Raw genomic sequence first — 20,044 nt, 5'->3', positions numbered from 1 at the left:
ATCATCCTATAGCTCCTTCCACCAGCCTCCACTGATACAGTGTTTGTTTACATTAACCTTGTTTACAACCATTGGAATAATACAAGCTAATATTTGGGGTTCTGATGAGGTATGACAAATGACATCATTGGGTACGATAGTTAGGGTATATACCATTCATTTATAAGTGCAAAATGGAAGTAGCAACTGCAGACTGCCCCTTTAACAAGATTAACATGGATCAGATTCAGAAGTTGTATGGACAGGCTGAGTCGACTGTAATGCATTTTCATATTGGAACCTTTGCCATAAGGGTATGTGTTAAATACACTACAATAAAACAAAACAGTTGTGGTGACTGAAGGAGAAACAGCTCAGCTGAAGAGAGTGGGCAGGTCTGGTGTGATCAACGGGGTTGTCATCAAACCCACCACAAGACTGTCTTAGCCCACAGAGCTAAAGCCTATACATTAGCTTGGGGAACTAGCGCAAGTCTTCAGGTCTCATGCAAGGTTACTCACACAAGTGAGACTGACTGCAAATGGATTTGAATCCATCTGCGCAATACAAAACTGGTATTCTATCCTAAAAGCCTAGGCATTATTTAAGGGAGCTAATGCAAGTCTTTGTGTCTTGCAGCCATTAGCTGTTGGATTTTGAAATTTGAGGTATGGGGATTCTCACTGACTTAAAAAAAAACTATATTCAGAATGTGCACTATCCCTAAATTCATTACAACAGCTGAGAGTTTCGTATCTCGATAGAATACTATTTCTACTGCGCGATTAAAGTTCCTCCTCCCGGGTCGCCGGTAGCTTCCACCATAGACAATCGGCACATAACTAATGCCGTGGAGAAAGAGATAGGTAAAGTTAAGTCAGTCCGGTTAATTGGAAATGGTACATTTTTGGTACATGGTACAATATTTTGTGGTAGACAGGCTCAGCAAGGGAAGATTCTGCAAATGGAAAAGCTTAATGGGAAGAAGATTAAAAGCCACATGTGTTTACAACATTCACTGTAGTAACTAGCTAACATTAGCTATGCACTCTGGATAACCGCCAGTGGTCGCTATTGACCTGTCCTTTGAGTCGATCCGTCAAAAGACCGATAAAACGAGACCCCCCAGCGGCTGTCCACGCTGTGTTGATATGTGTGGCCTGGTCACCATATTAATTCTAACCACAATATATTTAACCCTATTAGGCTGATGCAGAAGTCAACCCCAAGGCCTACCCTCTGGCTGATGCCACACTGAGCAAAACCATCCTGGACCTTATGCAGCAAGCTGCTAATTACAAGCAGCTCCGCAAAGGGGCCAATGTAGGTGAGACAAACCTATCTGTAGTGGAACTACATTGTTTTGGTTGCAGGGTTGGAAACGCACAATATGTTTACTCCAACAAGGTGACGAACTCTATGCATTTTACGCACGCTTTGACGACAACAACATAGAGCCGGGTGTGAGGGTCGTCACCGACCCAAGGTCTGGGGGGGATCTCGCTCTCTGAGGCCGACGTGAGAAGGGTCTTTAATTAGGTCAACACCCGCAAGGCCGCGGGCCCCGCCGGTATTCCAGGGCGCGTTCTCAGCATGCACAAAACAGCTGGCAGGCATATTCAGTCATTTTCAACCTCTCCATGTCCCAGTCTGTAATCCCCACATGTTTTAAGATGACCACCATCATTCCTGTCCCTAAGAACTCTAAGGCTTCATGCCACAATGACTACCGCCCTGTAGCACTCACTTCTGTAATCATGAAGTGCTTTTGAGAGGCTGGTTATGGCACACATTAACTCCACCATCCCAGCCACCGTAGACCCACTGCAATTTGCATACACCCCCAACAGATCCATAGATGACGCAATCTCAATTGCTCTCCACACTGCCCTCACCCACCTAGATAAGAGGAATACCTATGTGAGAATGCTGTTCATTGATTACAGCTCAGCGTTCAACACCATTATTCCCTCCACGCTCATCACCAAGCTTAGGACTCTAGGTCTGAACACCTCCCTCTGCACCTGGATCCTGGACTTTCTGACGGGCCAACCCCAGGTGGTGAGGGTAGGCAACATTTACCTCCACCACGCTGACCCTTAACACAGGGGCCCATGCTTAGTCCCTCCTGTATTCCCTGTTCACCCACGACTGTAATACCATTATCAAGTTTGCTGACGGCACAACAGTGGTTGGCCTGATCACCAGCGACGATGAGTCAGCCTACAGGGAGGAGGTCAGTGACATGACAGTGTGGTGCCGGAGCAACAACCTCTCCTTTAATGTCAGCAAGACCAAGGAGCTGATTGCGGACTACATCAATGGGGCGGCAGTGGAGCAGGTAGATGGCTTCAAGTTCCTCGTGTCCAAATCACTAAAGACTTAAAATGGTCGAAAAGCAGGCGCGAAGAATCTGTTGTGAAGAAGGCGCGACAGTGCCTCGTCCCCTCAGGGGGGTAAAACGGTTCTACAGCTGTACCACTGAGAGCATGTTGACTGGCTGCATCACTGCTTGGTATGGCAGTAGCACCGCCCTCGATCGCATGGCGCTACAGAGGGTTCTGCGGACAGCCCAGTACATTACGGGGGCAGAGCTCCCTGCCATCCAGGACCTCTATATCAGGCGGTGTGAAAAGATGGCCCGGAAAATCGTCAAAGACCCCAACCACCCAAGCCATAGACTATTTTCTCAGCTGCCATATGGCAAGAGGTACCGGTGCATCAAGTCTGACACCAACAGGCTCTTGAACAGCTTCTATCCCCAAGCAAAACAACAGCTAACAAAATAGCTACACGGACCGAGTTTACCATGTATCTTCATTGGCCTTATATATCAGTATTTGCACTCGCTAAGCACACGCACTGTCACTCCAACACACTTACTCCATTTGGTCGTTCGCACATAATATGCACATGCATTTATACTGACTGTACAGACCTGCACACCCACTCACATGCAAGCTGCTGCTACTCTTAACTTATATCCCATCGCCTAGTCACCTTACCCCTATATATATATATATATATCTACCTCCATCACTCCAGTATCCCTGCACATGTAAATATGGTATTGGAACTGACTTTTTAAATATTTCCTGTATATAGTATACTTTGTATATCTCGTTCTTTATTTTTTTCTTAGTAATACATTGATTATTGCATTGTTGGGTTTTGAGTTTGTAAAAAAGGCATTTCACTGTGCATGTGACATTAACTCGCTACTCTCTTGCACCTAACGTGTTCGGAGGAAGACCAGCATTTCATCCAGACCAGTAATACAATTGACATGCCTCTGGAAAAGTACCACCTCACCTAACAGCTTCAGATTTGTCACTCTCTGACCTCTGCTTGTCCTCTCTCCCCCAGCCACTAAAACACTTAACTGCGGTATTGCTGAGTTCATCGTGATGGACGCAGAGCTCCTGGAGATCATCCTCCACCTGCCACTGCTCTGCGAGGACAAGAACGTGCCCTATGTGTTTGTGCGCTCCAAGCAGGCCCTGGGACGCGCCTGCGGGGTCTCACGCCCAGTCATTGCCACTTCGGTCACCATCAAGGAGGGCTCGCAGCTCAAGCCCCAGATCCAGTCTACCCAGATGGCCATTGAGAGACTGCTGGTGTGAGCAGAGAGCTCAGGATGGGGGTTGTAGGGTTAACGATGGGACGGGCTATGATTTAATGTTGTCCTGCTCTGTTTCATGTCCTGTCAGACTCATGTATAGAAGATTCTATTTTGTAGGGCTGTGTCCATTTTGAAATGTTGGGACAGAATAGGTCTATCTGAAGCGCTGGAACAAAAATGGCTTAACTTGTTTTTAACATTACTATGTTGTAAATGTGGCAATTATATATAAAGAGTATACGGGATGTCAAACTAAGCATAGTAGAATCATTGCCAGCAGCATACCACCCTGCATCCCACTGCTGGCTTGCTTCTGAAGCTAAGCAGGGTTGGTCCTGGTCAGTCCCTGGGTGGGAGACCAGATGCTGCCGAAAGTGGTGTTGGAGGGCCAGTAGCAGGCACCCTTTCCTCTGGTCTAAAAAATATCCCAATGCCCCAGGGCTGTGATTGGAGACACTGCCCTGTGTAGGGTGCTGTCTTTTGGATGGGGTGTCCTGACTCCCTGAGGTCATTAAAGATCCCATTGCACTTATTGTAAGAGTAGGGGTGTTAACCCTGGTGTCCTGGCTAAATTCCCAATCTGGCTCTCATACCATCATGGCCACCTAATCATCTCCAGTTTACAATTGGCTCATTCATCCCCTGAAACTATTCCCCAGGTTGTTGCTGTAAATGAGAATGTGTTCAGTCAACTTACTTGGTAAAATGATAAATGCAATTACACTTAGTTTTGGTACAGTTAAAGGTGGACATGTTCATTCCAGTATTTGTAGTGTTTCATTTGGGAAACATTCCTACATTTGGTTTTAAATTATAATTTGATTAAATACATTGGGCAAGTCACTGTGTAGGTGATAATGTATAATTATGTCTCAATTAAAATGATCCTGTTTCAGCATTGTAATCAAAGGAACCTATATGGGCAGATGGATGGAAACTTGGGTAAAAGCCATGCGGTAAAATGGGTTTAGATCCTGGCATCTACAGGGGGACAAAATTATTCTGGGTGCATCTCAGCCTAGAGTGGCATGCTAGTCAGATTCAGTAATAACCATATTGGCATCCATATGCTTTTTATTAATTTCACATTTCCACTTTTACAGAATTAAAATGACTACTGGAAAGCAACATTTACTAAGCATACCGATTAGACAAATATAACCTAAACCATATAACAGGCAATCAAAAGGCAATTGTGAACAGACCTTCCAAATTTGCATGACAAAACACTTCAAACATGTTTGGCTTTTCTTCACTAATTTGTCTCAAATATTGGTTCACAATGGATTCTTTGGCCAATAAAGAGCATCTTTTATAAACGGGGAAAAATAATGATCTTCCAATTGTAATAAAATGGGCCATCCACAACTAAAGAAACATCACATAAAAATAATACAAAAATACACTACGATGGTTGTGGAGAGAACATCTCGCTAAGTCACCGTTGTAAGGTGACAGTTCTAATGAAACAGCCTGACCCCAAACGTTTACGTAACATTACAAGAGAGAGGGTTCCATAAGTGGGTGAGGAGGGTCATCCATCCTAAATGATACCCTTACCATGTACACAGTGACATATTGCCATGGCAACAGAATGGAACCATGCCATTGAGTAAGAGAACAGGCTTTCATGGTGAAATAAAGACCACTTTTGTCAGGCTTGCCATTGAGGCAGTCACACAACTGTCCTCCATGAGTTAAGCCTTGAGGCGCAGTGACTTGGCAAGGTCAAGACTCACGATGAGACAGAATAGCAGCCCTACTAAGGTAGTTAGCTGCCCTCTGGCACAGAGTGACTTCTGTTCACCTGAACAGCCAGGGTCAGGTTGACAGTTTGGCAGAGATGCATAGTCAGAGCTCTCCAAAAGGTGGCAGTCTGGAGCAATATAAATGAATGGTCTGGAGTTCTCCCTCCATCCGTCTCTCTTTCCCTCCTCAGTCCACAGAGAACTCGGTCTCAGAGGCAGTGCCGGGACGGCTGCCCCCATGGGCGTCCTTCCTCAGCTGCAGAGAGACACAGCTCAGCCAGCTCCGGCTGGTGGGCATCTCCCCCACGATCTCCCAGCTGTCTGTCTCCTCACAGTACCGCTCGATGGTGTCGTGGTACCTGGCGGACAGATGGGACAGGTTGCGTAGGCTCTGGTCAAAAGTAGTGCACTACATATGGAATAAGGTGCCATTTCATCAAAAGTAGTGCTATGAATAGGGTGCCATAGGCACCCCAGATACTTTTCATATTCTCCTTAAAAATATATTTGATAGGCCTTGCACCTGCCAAATCAGGGTCGTATTCAGTAGGCACCAAACCCGAGAAAACCGACTGAAATAGGGAGAGAATACGTCAACTTGTTCAATAAGAAACGCTTGCTTTCATTTTCTGTTGAAAACCATTTTGCTCAGGTGTGTCCTAATAAATACAATCAAGCTGAATATAATTAGAAAGGCTTGACATGGAGCTGTCTTTTACCTGTCCCAGCCCTCCTCTCCACCCAGCACGTAGATCTTGCCGTCCACCACGGCCACACCGGGCCGGTAGCGCCTCTCCCTCATATGGGCACACATGGTCCACTGGTTACTCTTGGGGTCGTAACACTCCACCTTGTCTGTGTTCTCTGTGGACGCATGCCAGCCACCTAGGAATGGAATACAGAAGAAAATCCTAATGTATTTTTCCACAGACAATGTGGAAATATCCTCTGGCTTCAAACTAGGGCCTTACTACTTTTTTCCTGATCAGGTCACGTGTTCAGGGAAAAGTCACTATGTATCAAGCATCTTAGAGTAGGTGTGCTGATCTAGGATCAGGTCCCCCATGTCCATGTAATTGTATTCATTGTGATCCAAAAGTCAAAACTGATCCCTGATACCTATGACGTAGATTTTCCCCTTCAGGGTGCAGGCAGCAGAGCCGGAGCGAGCGATCTGCATGGGGGCCACCTCAGTCCATACAGACGTTTTAGGGTTGTACACCTGGGCCAGGTCTGTGCCGTCACCATCCTCTAGAACAGCACCACCTAGGAGCCAGGAGGACACCGATAAGTTACTATCTAATATTAAAGATGACCTGTAGACAATTCAAACTACCGCATAAAGCAATTTCAGAAAAATTATATAAACCAAGCTGAACCTATAGAGTTGCTGTGACTGTCCACAGTAAATACTTTGCCTGCGTTTATACAGTCATCCCAATTCATATTTTTCCCACAAATAGGTCTTTTGACCAATCACATCAGATCTTTTTCAGAGCTGATCTCCCCTACCTGTGACATAGAGCAGTCCATCCAGTGCCACCACAGCAGGGCTGGTGACGGCCATCTTGACCGACTCCATGAACTGCCAGGTGTTGGTGTGGGGGTTGTAACACTCTACCGAGTCCAGGCGGGAACGGCCCTCCCAGCCCCCCACCGCAAACACATAGCCATCCAGCATCACCAAACCTGGAGGGGAGGGAGGGGGACATATTCATGGAAGATTCGGCCTGCTCAACTTTAAACAGAGAGGAGTTATCCAATGGAAGTCTATCTTCAATCAGAAGTCTGTCGGCAGTCACAAATGATGAACTGTATTGGCTATTGTTAACCTGACACAAAGTCTCCGGCTGTCCTTCTAACCAGTGTTATGGAATAAAACTAATTTTAACGCTGACATGTCAGACAGTATGTTAAAATGGATAAATAAATGGCTAGAATTGACTGATTTTTACCTAGCTCTGAGCGGGCTACGTTCATGGGGGCCATCTCCAGCCAGGAGTCGAAGCAGGGGTCATAGCGCCACATCTCTCTGCTGGCCGAGCCATCAGGGAACTCCCCTCCAGCCAGGTACAGAGTGGAGCCTGGGGGAGAGAACATGGAGATGGGAATACATTAGAAAATAATACAATTCCTCACAAATGTGTGTATTTTGTGAGAAACTGACATCTCTTTTCTTCATCTCATTCTCAAGCATTAGGTCAAATGTAACAAAGGTTCTATAACATACAGTAGTAGGATCCATCTTATCACTAGGTGTTAATATACAAACTAAACCAAATGATCCTCACCTGAAACCACCAGGCCGTGTTTACTGACAGCGAAGGGCAGGCAGGCCAGACTCTTCCACTGGCTGGTAAGGGGGTCAAAACTCTCCACGCTACGCAGCACCACCTTATCATCCTCTCCCCCCACCGTCACAATCACCTCAGCTGTCCCTGTCACAGAGAGAGGCCAGCAGAGAAGGATGTGACTGGGGAGCCACAGAGACTAGTCCCTTCAGAGAGCTGGTCATTGTATTAAAGGCAGAACAATCCTCCAGGCATACCAGGGTTTGCGCTTCAGAAAGCTAATTAAAGCGCTAGGCGTGTAGAGGAGTTTGGCAAGTGGGAGGTTAAATGTGTGTGTGTTAAAGTCCTTGTGTGAGTCAGGGTGACAGGGTGTATTTGGAGTGTGTTTATGTGCATGTAGCCATGCGTCTGGTACCTACCTGTGGACCTACGTGGGCGTGCTCGGGGGCAGTAGAGCTCTCCTCGTCGGTCCTGTAGCAGCAGGTAGTCCTTGGCCTCAGAGATGAGCCTCTGACAGCGCTGGGACTCCCGGACCACCTCCAGGGACTCAATCACATCGTGGATGTAGTACGGGCTGATCAGGGGCAGGCGGATGTGCTCCAAGACCTGCAGGGAGACGTGGGTTAGAATGACGACATACACTGAAAACAAACACACCTGCACTCACTGGACACAGGCAGGCATCTCCATCCGACCTCTACAGTTTTATATACACATTAAAACAAGGCCATAGGACCTAACCTTCAATTTAGTTATTTTAATTGAAAAGGTTAGGTCCTATTCCATTTTACCAGAGCGACCTTGATACCTCCAACTTCCACTTAACATGATAGGATCGCTGACCCCTGACCTATGCAAAATGACACCGACTCACATCTGAGAGGCTCTAAATCCTATTGGTGCCAGGCCAGGGTGACACCTTCCAGGGCCCATGGTTACTACAGGACCATACAATGGGGTTCTAACCCCTATAAGAATATTTTGAAGATAAATATACAACGCAGAGGATGAGAAGACGAGAGTACTAGAGTACTAATGGTCAATAGCGAATTGTAAATAGGAGTTGGTTCAGTTCAACATCTGTTCAGAATCTGTGGAAAGTCACTCCTGAACTCAGAGCGACGTGGGCTACATGTCACCTTTTCATTGGTCTGTACGAGTCGGTTATAAATGGCATCCTGTTCCTTTGTTCGGTGGGGAAAAGCTGAGGACAGGGGAGACTGAACATCTGACTCCCAGCATAACATCTTGATTTGTCCTCTCTGAATAAACCTATTTTTCTTCCCCTGATTTGCTTTGGAGTTTGTGTTACTGAAGAATAAAAAAAATTGCTAACACTTGGTGCCGTGTTCCGGATGAATTGGTCTGAACAACAACAAGAACTTATCAACTGTGTGTTTATCCAGAAGAAAGAGGCTGAGCGCAGTTAACTCTTAATCTCCTGATTGATGGCATAATTGCTGGGTGAGTCTAGACAAATATCATTTTTAAAGAACCAAATCAGGTTCAAATAGTGTATGCAATGAGTGACATGTATCTGCGATGTATAAGTGTTCAAGTCCTTTGTTTACTCTATCAAAAGGTTGGAGTCCTCTGTTTTTGTGAAACCTTGTTGCATAGAACCTTGTTGCATAATTGAGTACCAATTTTTACACGTGTGGTAAATGTAAGCCTTGTAAGCATTCAACAAGCTTTGAGTGAAGATAAGTTATCGGTAGCCAGGCCCTACAGAAACAATGTGTTCTGGAAAAGGGTTGGGTCCTCAAAAGGGGTTATGCACACACACACAGTGGGGGAAAAAAGTATTTGATCCCCTGCTGATTTTGTACGTTTGCCCACTGACAAAGAAATGATCAGTCTATAATTTTAATGGTAGGTTTATTTGAACAGTGAGAGACAGAATAACAACACAAAAATCCAGAAAAACACATGTCAAAAATGTTATAAAATGATTTGCATTTTAATGAGGGAAATAAGTATTTGACCCCTCTGCAAAACATGACTTAGTATTTGGTGGCAAAACCCTTGTTGGCAATCACAGAGGTCAGACGTTTCTTGTAGTTGGCCACCAGGTTTGCACACATCTCAGGAGGGATTTTGTCCCACTCCTCTTTGCAGATATTCTCCAAGTCATTAAGGTTTCGAGGCTGACGTTTGGCAACTCGAACCTTCAGCTCCCTCCACAGATTTTCTATGGGATTAAGGTCTGGAGACTGGCTAGGCCACTCCAGGACCTTAATGTGCTTCTTCTTGAGCCACTCCTTTGTTGCCATGGCCATGTGTTTTGGGTCATTGTCATGCTGGAATACCCATCCCCGACCCATTTTCAATGCCCTGGCTGAGGGAAGGAGGTTCTCACCCAAGATTTGACGGTACATGGCCCCGTCCATCGTCCCTTTGATGCGGTGAAGTTGTCCTGTCCCCTTAGCAGAAAAACACCCCCAAAGCATGAGGTTTCCACCTCCATGTTTGACGGTGGAGATGGTGTTCTTGGGGTCATAGGCAGCATCCCTCCTCCAAACACGGCGAGTTGAGTTGATGCCAAAGAGCTCCATTTTGATCTCATCTGACGACAACACTTTCACCAGTTGTCCTCTGAGTCATTCAGATGCTCATTGGCAAACTTCAGATGGGCATGTATATGTATTCTTGAGCAGGGGGACCTTGCGGGCGCTGTGGGATTTCAGTCCTTCACGGCGTAGTGATTTCAGTCCTTCACGGCGTAGGTAGCAAGCTGCGGTTAGGAGCACTCCCTTTAAGAGTGTGCTCCTAATCTCAGCTCATTACCTGTATAAAAGACACCTGGGAGCCAGAAATGTTTCTGATTGAGAGGGGGTCAAATACTTATTTCCCTCTTTAAAATGCAAATCATTTTATAACATTTTTGACATGCGTTTTTCTGGATATTTTTGTTGTTATTTTGTCTCTCACTGTTCAAATAAACCTACCATTAAAATTATAGACTGATCCTTTCTTTGTCAGTGGGCAAACGTACAAAATCAGCAGGGGATCAAATACTTCCCCCCCCCACTCTGTGTGTGTGTGTGTGTGTGTGTGTGTGTGTGTGTGTGGTGTGTGTGTGTGTGTGTGTGTATATACACATACATACATACATACATACATACGTGTGCATGTACACACATATACACACACACACACACACACACACACACACACATATACACACAGAGATATATATTTTGGGGATAAATAAATATAAACATAGAGCTATATATATTATACAACTTTTGACGTTAATGTTAAGTGAGAAAACCACTCTGGAAAAGGGTGGAACAGCTCTTTCGGATGTGAACATGAAACAGATTTTAAATTCACTCTCTAGAACCATTTCAAAGTAGAGCAGGAGACACAGATGAAAAGGTCAGACGTGACCCCCACCTGTGGCCTCTCGGTTTTCTCCTAATCTATCCTTACACCGAGTTGTGCAAGGCAGATCAGGTTTCAAGCTGGTCGGCACTGTCTGTCTTTGAGTCAACAGATTCTGACAGCAGTGACAAACGATGTCTTAGGCTGTAAAAGGGAGTAAAGATAAACTTCCAGAGGACAGTGATCACACATAAATCAGCATTTAAGCATCCACGAGACGTGGTTATCAGAATTATGCAGGTTCCGAGTGAAACCAACAACATTATCCGTTCACAACAACAGAAACCTGGTGTATGTCATTATTGCGGGATTTCTGGTCACTGGCAACGAGACTGTTGGAAAAGAAAATGTTATTTTATGAGAAGTGGCCAGGAGAAGCAGGGTCCATCTAAGGGAAAATGGAAACAAGACAACAGTCCCAACGACACAATACTCAGCAGCAGAGGTTGCTGGATGCTGTGGAGGTAAACTAACAGACCCCTCTTACGTTCCATCTCAGCTGGTGTACATATGAAATCGGATGGAATATTTGAACATGATGGATAACAACTTTCTTTAGTTGAAACGGGTGATGAAGTCACTGTATTGCCCATAGCTTATGCAAAACAGGTATGTCCTCAGTACATGGGAAAGAAGATGAGAGCAACAGGAGTGTGTGTGTGTGTGTGTGTGTGTGGGGGGGGGGGGGGGGGTGGGCAGATATGAAACAGACCAAACCATTATCAATTTCTATTGGTCCAATGAAGACTGATGCAGGGGTTTGGATAAGCTCCTTTGAACAACCTATTTTAGGCCTTGATGTTATTATGCAACTTGACTCTACATTGAACATTTCTGAAGGGAAGGTGACGTGGCAAATTAGACAACTCCAGAAATCTATAGTTCAGAACCATCCTATTTGGACTAAGTGTGGAACTTTGGATATGGAACCAGTGTGCTTCACAGGTGATGCCCCACCTTGCACAAAACATATCTGGACATGCTTACTTAGGGAAATCTATGTGAAATATCAATTTCTCTTGAAACCAGGACAAATTACTTTCACTTTTTTGTTTCCTTCATTACAGGTTATGAGAATCTACTGTCTGAAGCTGAAGTAATATCCTTCGATTCTAGAACTAACACAGAGATGCATCAGCAGGATGAGGGACACTTGGGAGTCAATACGTTTCTAGCTCTCTCTCTACATTATGCCACAGTAGTCAATCAAAGTAGTTGTTGGGTTTGTACGTATGGTCCATTCACATCAAGGGCAGGTATTCCTTTAAGGGCTATTCCTTTTAACCAGAGTGAAATGTTGGGTATATGGAGAGATGTTCATTGGTATAAGACGATTATTGCTACTAATTTGGGTGAGAATGTTGAGTATCAACATGCGAGAGTACCTAGTTCTGCAGTACCTTCCGTCATTTGAGATTACCAATGACACTAATCAGCGACCACCTTACCTAGTTATTACACATGCCCCTGTTGGGTGGTTATGTTTTAATAGGTCTCTCAATACCTTGGGTAATATCATCAATAATGGTATGATAGCTCCTAATGGGACTTATTTTATCTGTGGATCCTATGCCTATTCCTGGTTACCAAAGTTGTGGCAAGGGTCGTGTTATTAAGGGTCGTGTTATTAAGGGTCGTGTTATTAAGGGTCGTGTTATTAAGGGTCGTGTTATTAAGGGTCGTGTTATTAAGGGTCGTGTTATTAAGGGTCGTGTTATTTGGTATATGTTGTACCCCGTGTAAGACATTCGGTGAATTCTCCTTTTTCACATCGTCATAAACGTGTGATTACAGAAACGGGGAGATACTTTACAATTGTGTTTTCCTCTTATGGTATTTCTAAAATAGCACAGGAAGTTATTAATATGGATAACTCTTTGGAAATCCTAGCTCATAGTACAGTTGAGAGTCTTGAGTTAATTACAGCTGAGATGGTTGCCATTTGGACTGTGGCGATGCAAAATAGTTTGGTCCTTGATTATCTTCTGTCTGCACAAGGGGGTACATGTGCTGTGATTGGTGCTGAATGCTGTACTTACATTCCTGATAATTCTGAGGAAATAACTGACCTATTCCAAAAGATCAGGACTGAGGGTGCTAAATATCATGATTACAATCCAGATGATTTAGGCTTAGTCATGTGGTTCTTCCACATGTGGTACATGGGGAGGTTTTTTTGGTGGGCATGATACTTCCAATAGTGGGAGTTGTGGATATTTCTCTTATCCTCATCCAGGTTATTTTTTAATGTATCTTTATTTAACTAGGCAAGTCAGTTAAGAACAAATTCTTATTTTCAATGACAGCCTAGGAACAGTGGGTTAACTGCCTTGTTCAGGGGCAGAACAACAGATTTATACCTTGTCAGCTCGGGGATTCAAACTTGCAACCTTTCGGTTACTAGTCCAACGCTCTAACCACTAGGCTACCCTGCCGCCCCGGCAATGTGCTATTGCCCGATGTTTGTCTGCTAAAATCCGATGGTTACGTGATAGGAGATATCATAAGATTCATCAACTGTGCCTTTTGGAGATGGTATCAGTGGTGTTCACCAGAATGTGCTGGGGATCATAAGGGTCTTCATCATCACACCAAGCCTCATGATTGTGGTCAATGTGCCCGTGGTAACTGTCCTCGGTGCTGTAGTGAACCATGCTCTCTCAGATGTGCTGGCACACTTGTTAAGTCCTCTTTTCTATAACTTTGTGTGAAATCTATTTCTTATGGCAACGGCAGGTACAATATGCCCTTTGTGTTTTAGAGAAAAATGCAAGGTGTTTAATAATGTAAATGATTTTATGCTTTACTGCTAATGTTTTTCTATTCCGTAAATTTTTTCATGTTTTCTAATGTTGTCTTCTAAAATGACATTTTAACTATATTTATTTTTAAAAAATGGCCTAGGGGGAATATAAGAATATTTTGAAGATAAATACACAACGCAGAGGATGAGAAGACGAGAGTACTAATGGTCAATAGCGAATTGTAAATAGGAGTTGGTTCAGTTCAACATCTGTTCAGAATCTGTGGAAAGTCACTCCTGAACTCAGAGCGACGTGGGCTACATGTGTCACCTTTTCATTGGTCTGTACATGGAGTCGGGAGAAGGATACTGGTTATTTGGCCATTGGCCAAGTTGTACTGCAAGGACTTCTGATTGGTCAACCCCAGGCTAGGGTGGGGGGTTATAAATGGCATCCTGTTCCTTTGTTCGGTGGGGAAAAGCTGAGGACAGGGGAGACTGAACATCTGACTCCCAGCATAACATCTTGATTTGTCCTCTCTGAATAAACCTATTTTTCTCCCCCTGATTTGCTTTGGAGTTTGTGTTATTGAAGAATAACAAATTTCTAACACCCCTAACGTTTATGTAACGCTGAGTGACTGACAGCTGGGGTTTCAGACTGTCAGATCTACTGGGGATTCCAGAGCTTAAAACCCCACACACCACAGTCAACTGTAGGGAGGGGAGCGTAGCACAGAGCTGGACACAATCTGTTGCCTAGATACTGCTCAACACACAGACAAATGGGGGACCACTGCATTGACTGTTGTTTCCACGCTGACCTTTTCAAAGCTCTGCCTACGGGTGGCGCTCTTGTCCAGCCACAGCATGGTGGCCTCGAACACAGTCTCCTCCTTGGCTACGTTCAGGTGGTCGCTGGCGATGATCTCCGTCAGCTTGTCTGCACACAGAGACAGGAACTCCTCCTGGGGGTGTGGGGGGGGGGGGCAGTGTTCAAAAGATTTTGAAATTTTAAGCAAAAATTAGCATTTCTTATTGGAACAAGTCCAGGTAGTCCCTCCCTGTTTTAGTCTAGTTTCTTCCTTTTGGTGCCTAATGAACATGATCCAGGGCTGGCAAGGGGCCAGACAGTTTTGTTTAGGGGAACAAAAGACAGTTGACTATGATGTCACTTCCCCTTTCTCACATACACAAAGAATGGGAATGTCTAAACAATGAGACATGAGAAATGTCCTCTCCTTCGTCTGCACTGTTCTGAAGGAACAACACGGGTGAAACCGAATACCTCTCTGGGATCATTGTGTTCTCCTTCATCTGTGCTGCATTGAACAGAGGTGAAAAATACATTTGAAACTATTGAGACGCCCCAGGTTTGGACTACACAACCCAGACTTCCTTCCTATCTCACCTGTTGGCAGACACTGCCGAAGTGCTGGAGGATGTAGTCCATGCTGCGTTTCTCCAGCTCCCTGCAGGAGTGGGCCTCAGCGAAGCAGTGGATGCCCACACAGTTCATCTCATCCATCTGGCGCTCCATGAAGCGGCAGCAGGCTTCACGCACTGCCATCACGTCCAAGAGGTTGGCCGCAGCCAGCAGGGCCTGGGGGTCACAGGTCAATGACATTTGATTTCAAGACAGTCAACTCAGGACATTTATTTAGGAAATGAGAAGTGCCATTTACTGTATTTATAACTAGGAATGAAACTGACTTCAACTCTGGGGTAGTTCAACTTTAATTTAACAACTGCAATGCTAAACCAGAAGCTGACTACAAAGTGAGACAGGAAGACAACGGTTCGACCTCACCTGCACGTTGGCCTTGGAGATGACCACCTCAGCCGTGTAGGCGTAGCTGACCAGCATGCCAATCATCTGGGACTCCACTCCGTTGATGGCCACCCGCTCCTGTCTGGACTCCATCAGGTCTGTGGAGAACATGGCCTGGGGAGGGCAGAGCATTAGGACAAGAGAGAAGCAGACTCCTGCCAATGGAAAAGCGCCAACAGCAAATGACCACATTTAAGTACTTCAGGTCTGCAGTGAGTGACAATATAAAAGATGCACGGTCATCAGTAAACTGTATCCATTCAGTAAATGGAATAGTTCAGGAGCAGGGGCACCGTCAGCTTGCTCATCCCTGCTGCACCACTGTATTGCACTCTGAGTCTATGTCGTATAGTAGTTAGAATAATCATTTGGGGGGGGTGCTTACATTTGTCCTGTTATACACAAGTGTGTAGTTTGCATATCCCAACTCCCCCTGAGACACCCATATAGAGTGGGGTCACGGCCAGGGTCACCATTGTACAGTGCCCCTGGAGCAATTAGGGTTAAGTGCCTCAGGGGCAAAGACCCTGTGCTCAAGGGCACAGCAACAGATTTATTTTTACCTTGTCGGCTCCGGAAGTCCAACGCTCAAACCTCGAGGCCACCGACTTATATTAACGCACAGTCTGACTGTCCGGTATGAGTTGGTAAGTGTTAGTGTATCATACGCAAAATTGCCATGGGAGATGAGAGGGACATGTCCCCTCCCCCAATATTCCGAACAGGTTGATTGTAGAATAATAGGAAATTGTAGAATACCCGGACATTTGATTTAAAACTGCTAAATTATTTCTCATCCTCATGGCAAAATGTGAATAGCATGAGATGAGCTATAAAACAGCACGTTTCTCTCTACCCCATGGAAAATGTGTAGAACTGCAAAAAAAATGCTTTAAAACCGCAACATTTTCTCTCAGCCTCATGACAAAATGTGTAGATTAGCATTTATAAAACTGCACTGCATTAGTCCAGTCCTGTTCGGATGCACTGAGCCTCCTCCGCTGTCTATACAGGTGCACAATATATTTGTGCGCATCCTGCTTCAGTACCAGTAAGTGAAATATTACTAATTTACAGTTTCAATGAAGACTCTCCCCCTCTAACAGGCATTCAGCCAGTCCTTAGTTCAAGGTAAGTTTACAGGTGGAGGTTGAGCTAAAACAATGAAAACTAGAAAACTTGATAGTCAATGTATGATCAATTTAGTAGATGATATCCTATGTAAATATGAATGTGCATCATCATTATAATAGTACTCAGTCTTCATCTTTTTTGTATTATTAATATTTTAAATACTTTCATTGATGGTGACTGATCCTTTCACTTATACCGTTTTCAAAGTACCCCTCAAGAGAGGGCATAAATTCATGTCAAACTGTAGAATTGCAGGAACTTTCTTTTTATATGTAAATATTCACAATTATAATAAAACTCAGTCTTGATCTTTTTTGTGTTAATATTTGCCTTGAAATACCTTAATTCATGATGGTGCTGACTTATCCTTCCACTTGTACTGTTTTCAAAATACCATTCAAGAGAGGCATTATAAAGTAATGTCAAACTGTGCACAATTGCAGGAAATGCCTTTTACAATTTCCCCCAAAATCCTGGGAGACGACTCCCAGATCCAACGTCTACTGTTTGTCCCCCCGAATATCTACCCACAATTTAATTTACATATACATCTTAGTCATTTAGTAGACGCTCTTATCCAAAGCGACTTACAGGAGTAATTAGGGTTAAGTGCCTTGCTCAAGGGCACATCGGCAGATTTTTCACCTAGTTGGTTCGGTGATTCAAACCAGTGACCTTTCGGTTACTGGCCCAAAGCTCTTAACCACTAGGCTACCTAATGCCCTTGTAGTGTATGGAGAAGTAGTGTATGCATTCTCTGTCTGCTCTTGGACAATGTATGTTTTTTGTACTCTTGTCCCAATGATAACTTCAACACTCCCTGTGGGGATTAATAAAGTTGTATTGTACCGTACACCACTGTCCATACCTGGAAGTAGGAGCTAAAGGAAGCCAGTACGATGCGGTGACAGGGGAACTCCTGCCCCCCACAGCACAGTGTCACATCACAGAAGGCATTGTTGAGACGCAGGCTGTTCAGGCCCTCCAGGACCTTGTTGGGGTGCCTGGCCTCTACAAACACATAGTCCTCACTGTCCAGCGAGGCCAGGGGAAAGCCAGAGTCCTCAAGGACAGGAGATGGGGGCAGGAAGAAGGTGGCGGATGTGGCCGAGATGTTCACAGCAATGATTTCGGCCATCCTTTCACTTTAGTCAAGCCTGTAGGGGAGGAAGAGGCAGATAGACTGTAGGCTACAGCCTCTTTACCCAGCAGATCTGACCCACTTGCTTACAGCTGCACTAGGGTCAGACAGCATTCCTGTGTAGATTAAGAAACCGTGGACCTGGCGCGAGATTTGGCTCAGAAAACATACCTCAATCCAGGGATGAGAAATGTGTTGTACTACGAATTGTCCCATTATCCCAACTGTTACACTGACGTCATGCTAGTTATAGGTAGACACAGCAACCATTATGGAATGGCATGGCGCATTGAACAACAAAATGGCTGCTATGTCTTCTGCTATCTAGCATGAGAACAAAAATGACACTTTTCCAGAAAAACTAGCAGTCATTCAATCTTCTCGGTGTAACAGTTGGGATAATGGGAAAATTCGGAGTACAACGCATTTCTCATCCCCCCAGGTCTGCAGAGGCCAAATCAAGCTCCGCACTGCAATGCCATTCGACTCCAAAATGTTGTAATAATGTGAATAACAACTCTGTATAGCTCTGCATTGACATGACTGGTTGGCAGTATGTCCTGTATAAACACAAACTCCCTTACTTGACAACAGGTCTGCGAATTGCAAGAAGTATGCATGCCTTGACTTCTGTAGAGCCACATCAGAGTAAATGCTGTGTTTGACTGAGCATGCAGAGCCTTTAACATCGACACAGGAATGCTGTCCAACCCTAGAGCAGCTTTAAGCAAGCCGGTCGAATCTGCTGGCTACAGTCTATTTTTCCCCAGCTTGCCTGTCAAGAATATTTTCAGTCCACTGGGGCAACAGTCTCCTCTCATATACTGGCCTCTCCATAGCAAATACAATAATACAAAATAAAAAAAGAAGTAAGGTTAGTGAGGGAATTCATAGCAGCATCACAAGTGTCTAGTACAATTCCAAGACCAGATAATGCCATTCCAGTTCACACAACATAATATTGTAGTAATTACATTTCCCCCTTGTTATGGCAATTACACAATTTTCAACCAATGCAATAATTTTGAGGACGCAAACTGATTCCTTCGATTGAAATAGTGCATTGAAACTGAAATTACAACACTACATATGCAATGAATGTAATTAAAACACTAACAAGCTAGTTTGTTATTGCCGAAGATTTCTGGAAAGCGCTCAGACTGACTGACACTGCTGACAACTGCTAAGTTAAATGATGACCGACACTTGCCTCCTAAAATGGTTATTTATTGCCCAAAATCTAAGACTGCACCATACACTTCTACCCTGACATCGTGATAATATGTTCCAATACCTGATAAACATTGCGGCATCAATAGAACAATCCAAATTTGTCAGGTCTCGACCGAAAAATTGTTAAGAGTCGTGACCACCAGACGCCATGTCTTCTTTTCTCTCTGTTTTACTTTTTCAGCAAAGTGAAACAGAGCTCCTTATCGCCCCCTGCTGTTTATGTCCCCGAAGGTCCTTGCTTGGTTACACCCTAAAAGGTTGATCCATCATGTATGTACCTGTTCAAAGTATAATGTAATAAAACACATTTTGTGTATATCAGTTAGTCACAGTGTATTATTTATCTAATTTGAAGCTCCACCTAGGTGTAACTCCACATATTATCACCAATAGCCATAATACCACTCCAGTGACTCATGGTTACATCAGAGATAGACTTTGTAAATGTCAGTGGTGATCCTATGCAATGTATGATATGGTCAGATTTCATATAATGACCAAACTCTGCATACTGGCACATACAAGACTGGTTGTAGTCACTTACAGTTTAGATAAAATCAACTATTTGGATGGCTTTGCTATAAAGTTTCATACGGAATACAGTTTAGACTTTTAAGCGATACTTCATTATGACCATGACAAGTTGTCCACCAGACACAACCCATGTAGATTAACTGGCTTGAACTTGTCTTCTCCCTCTCTCTGTGTCCTCTCCATTGAAGCCAGAATCAAAAGCTTTCCGTCTAAGAAGACTGCTGGTGCATGGGACTCCTCCTCCCTTCATTTCCTGGTTGACTGGGTCAGAAGGATCTCCTGACCATGGCCTGCTAGGATTCCTTCTGTCTGCCTCTCTATCAAATGAGCTGTGTGTCTAATAAACATTTAAGATATTTTTTTAATTGGCTAGATTCACACTACTAGGGCTCAGAGATTTT

General features: G+C 44.4%; 2 protein-coding genes across 3 annotated transcripts; one reads left to right on the top strand and one right to left on the bottom strand.

Annotated features, from left to right (window-relative positions):
* Positions 1-173: 173 nt before the first annotated feature.
* Positions 174-3,602, top strand: LOC106606728 (NHP2-like protein 1). Its single transcript, XM_045721283.2, has 3 exons — positions 174-257; positions 1,186-1,306; positions 3,346-3,602. The coding sequence occupies exons 1-3, from the start codon at positions 174-176 to the stop codon at positions 3,600-3,602; spliced, it is 462 nt and encodes a 153-aa protein (XP_045577239.1).
* Positions 3,603-5,242: 1,640 nt separating this feature from the next.
* LOC106606729 (kelch-like protein 24) lies at positions 5,243-19,315 on the bottom strand. Of its 2 annotated transcripts, XM_045720014.2 has the most exons (12): positions 19,171-19,315; positions 17,604-17,892; positions 15,581-15,715; positions 15,182-15,373; positions 14,595-14,738; positions 8,060-8,246; positions 7,641-7,787; positions 7,305-7,433; positions 6,862-7,038; positions 6,469-6,615; positions 6,069-6,234; positions 5,243-5,708 (listed from the first exon to the last, which is right to left on the bottom strand). In XM_045720014.2, the coding sequence occupies exons 2-12, from the start codon at positions 17,871-17,873 to the stop codon at positions 5,537-5,539; spliced, it is 1,866 nt and encodes a 621-aa protein (XP_045575970.1). In that variant the 5' UTR covers positions 17,874-17,892; positions 19,171-19,315; the 3' UTR covers positions 5,243-5,536. The 2 variants fall into 2 exon arrangements, with proteins under 2 accessions (XP_045575970.1, XP_045575971.1); XM_045720015.2 differs by lacking the exon at positions 14,595-14,738.
* Between the last annotated feature and the right edge of the window lie 729 nt (positions 19,316-20,044).

This window comes from Salmo salar, chromosome 06 (assembly GCF_965601325.2).
Source record: "Salmo salar chromosome 06, fSalSal1, whole genome shotgun sequence".
Taxonomy (NCBI): domain Eukaryota; kingdom Metazoa; phylum Chordata; class Actinopteri; order Salmoniformes; family Salmonidae; genus Salmo; species Salmo salar.
Note: the sequence above shows the minus strand (reverse complement) of the source record. Positions and strands in the feature narration are given on the sequence as shown.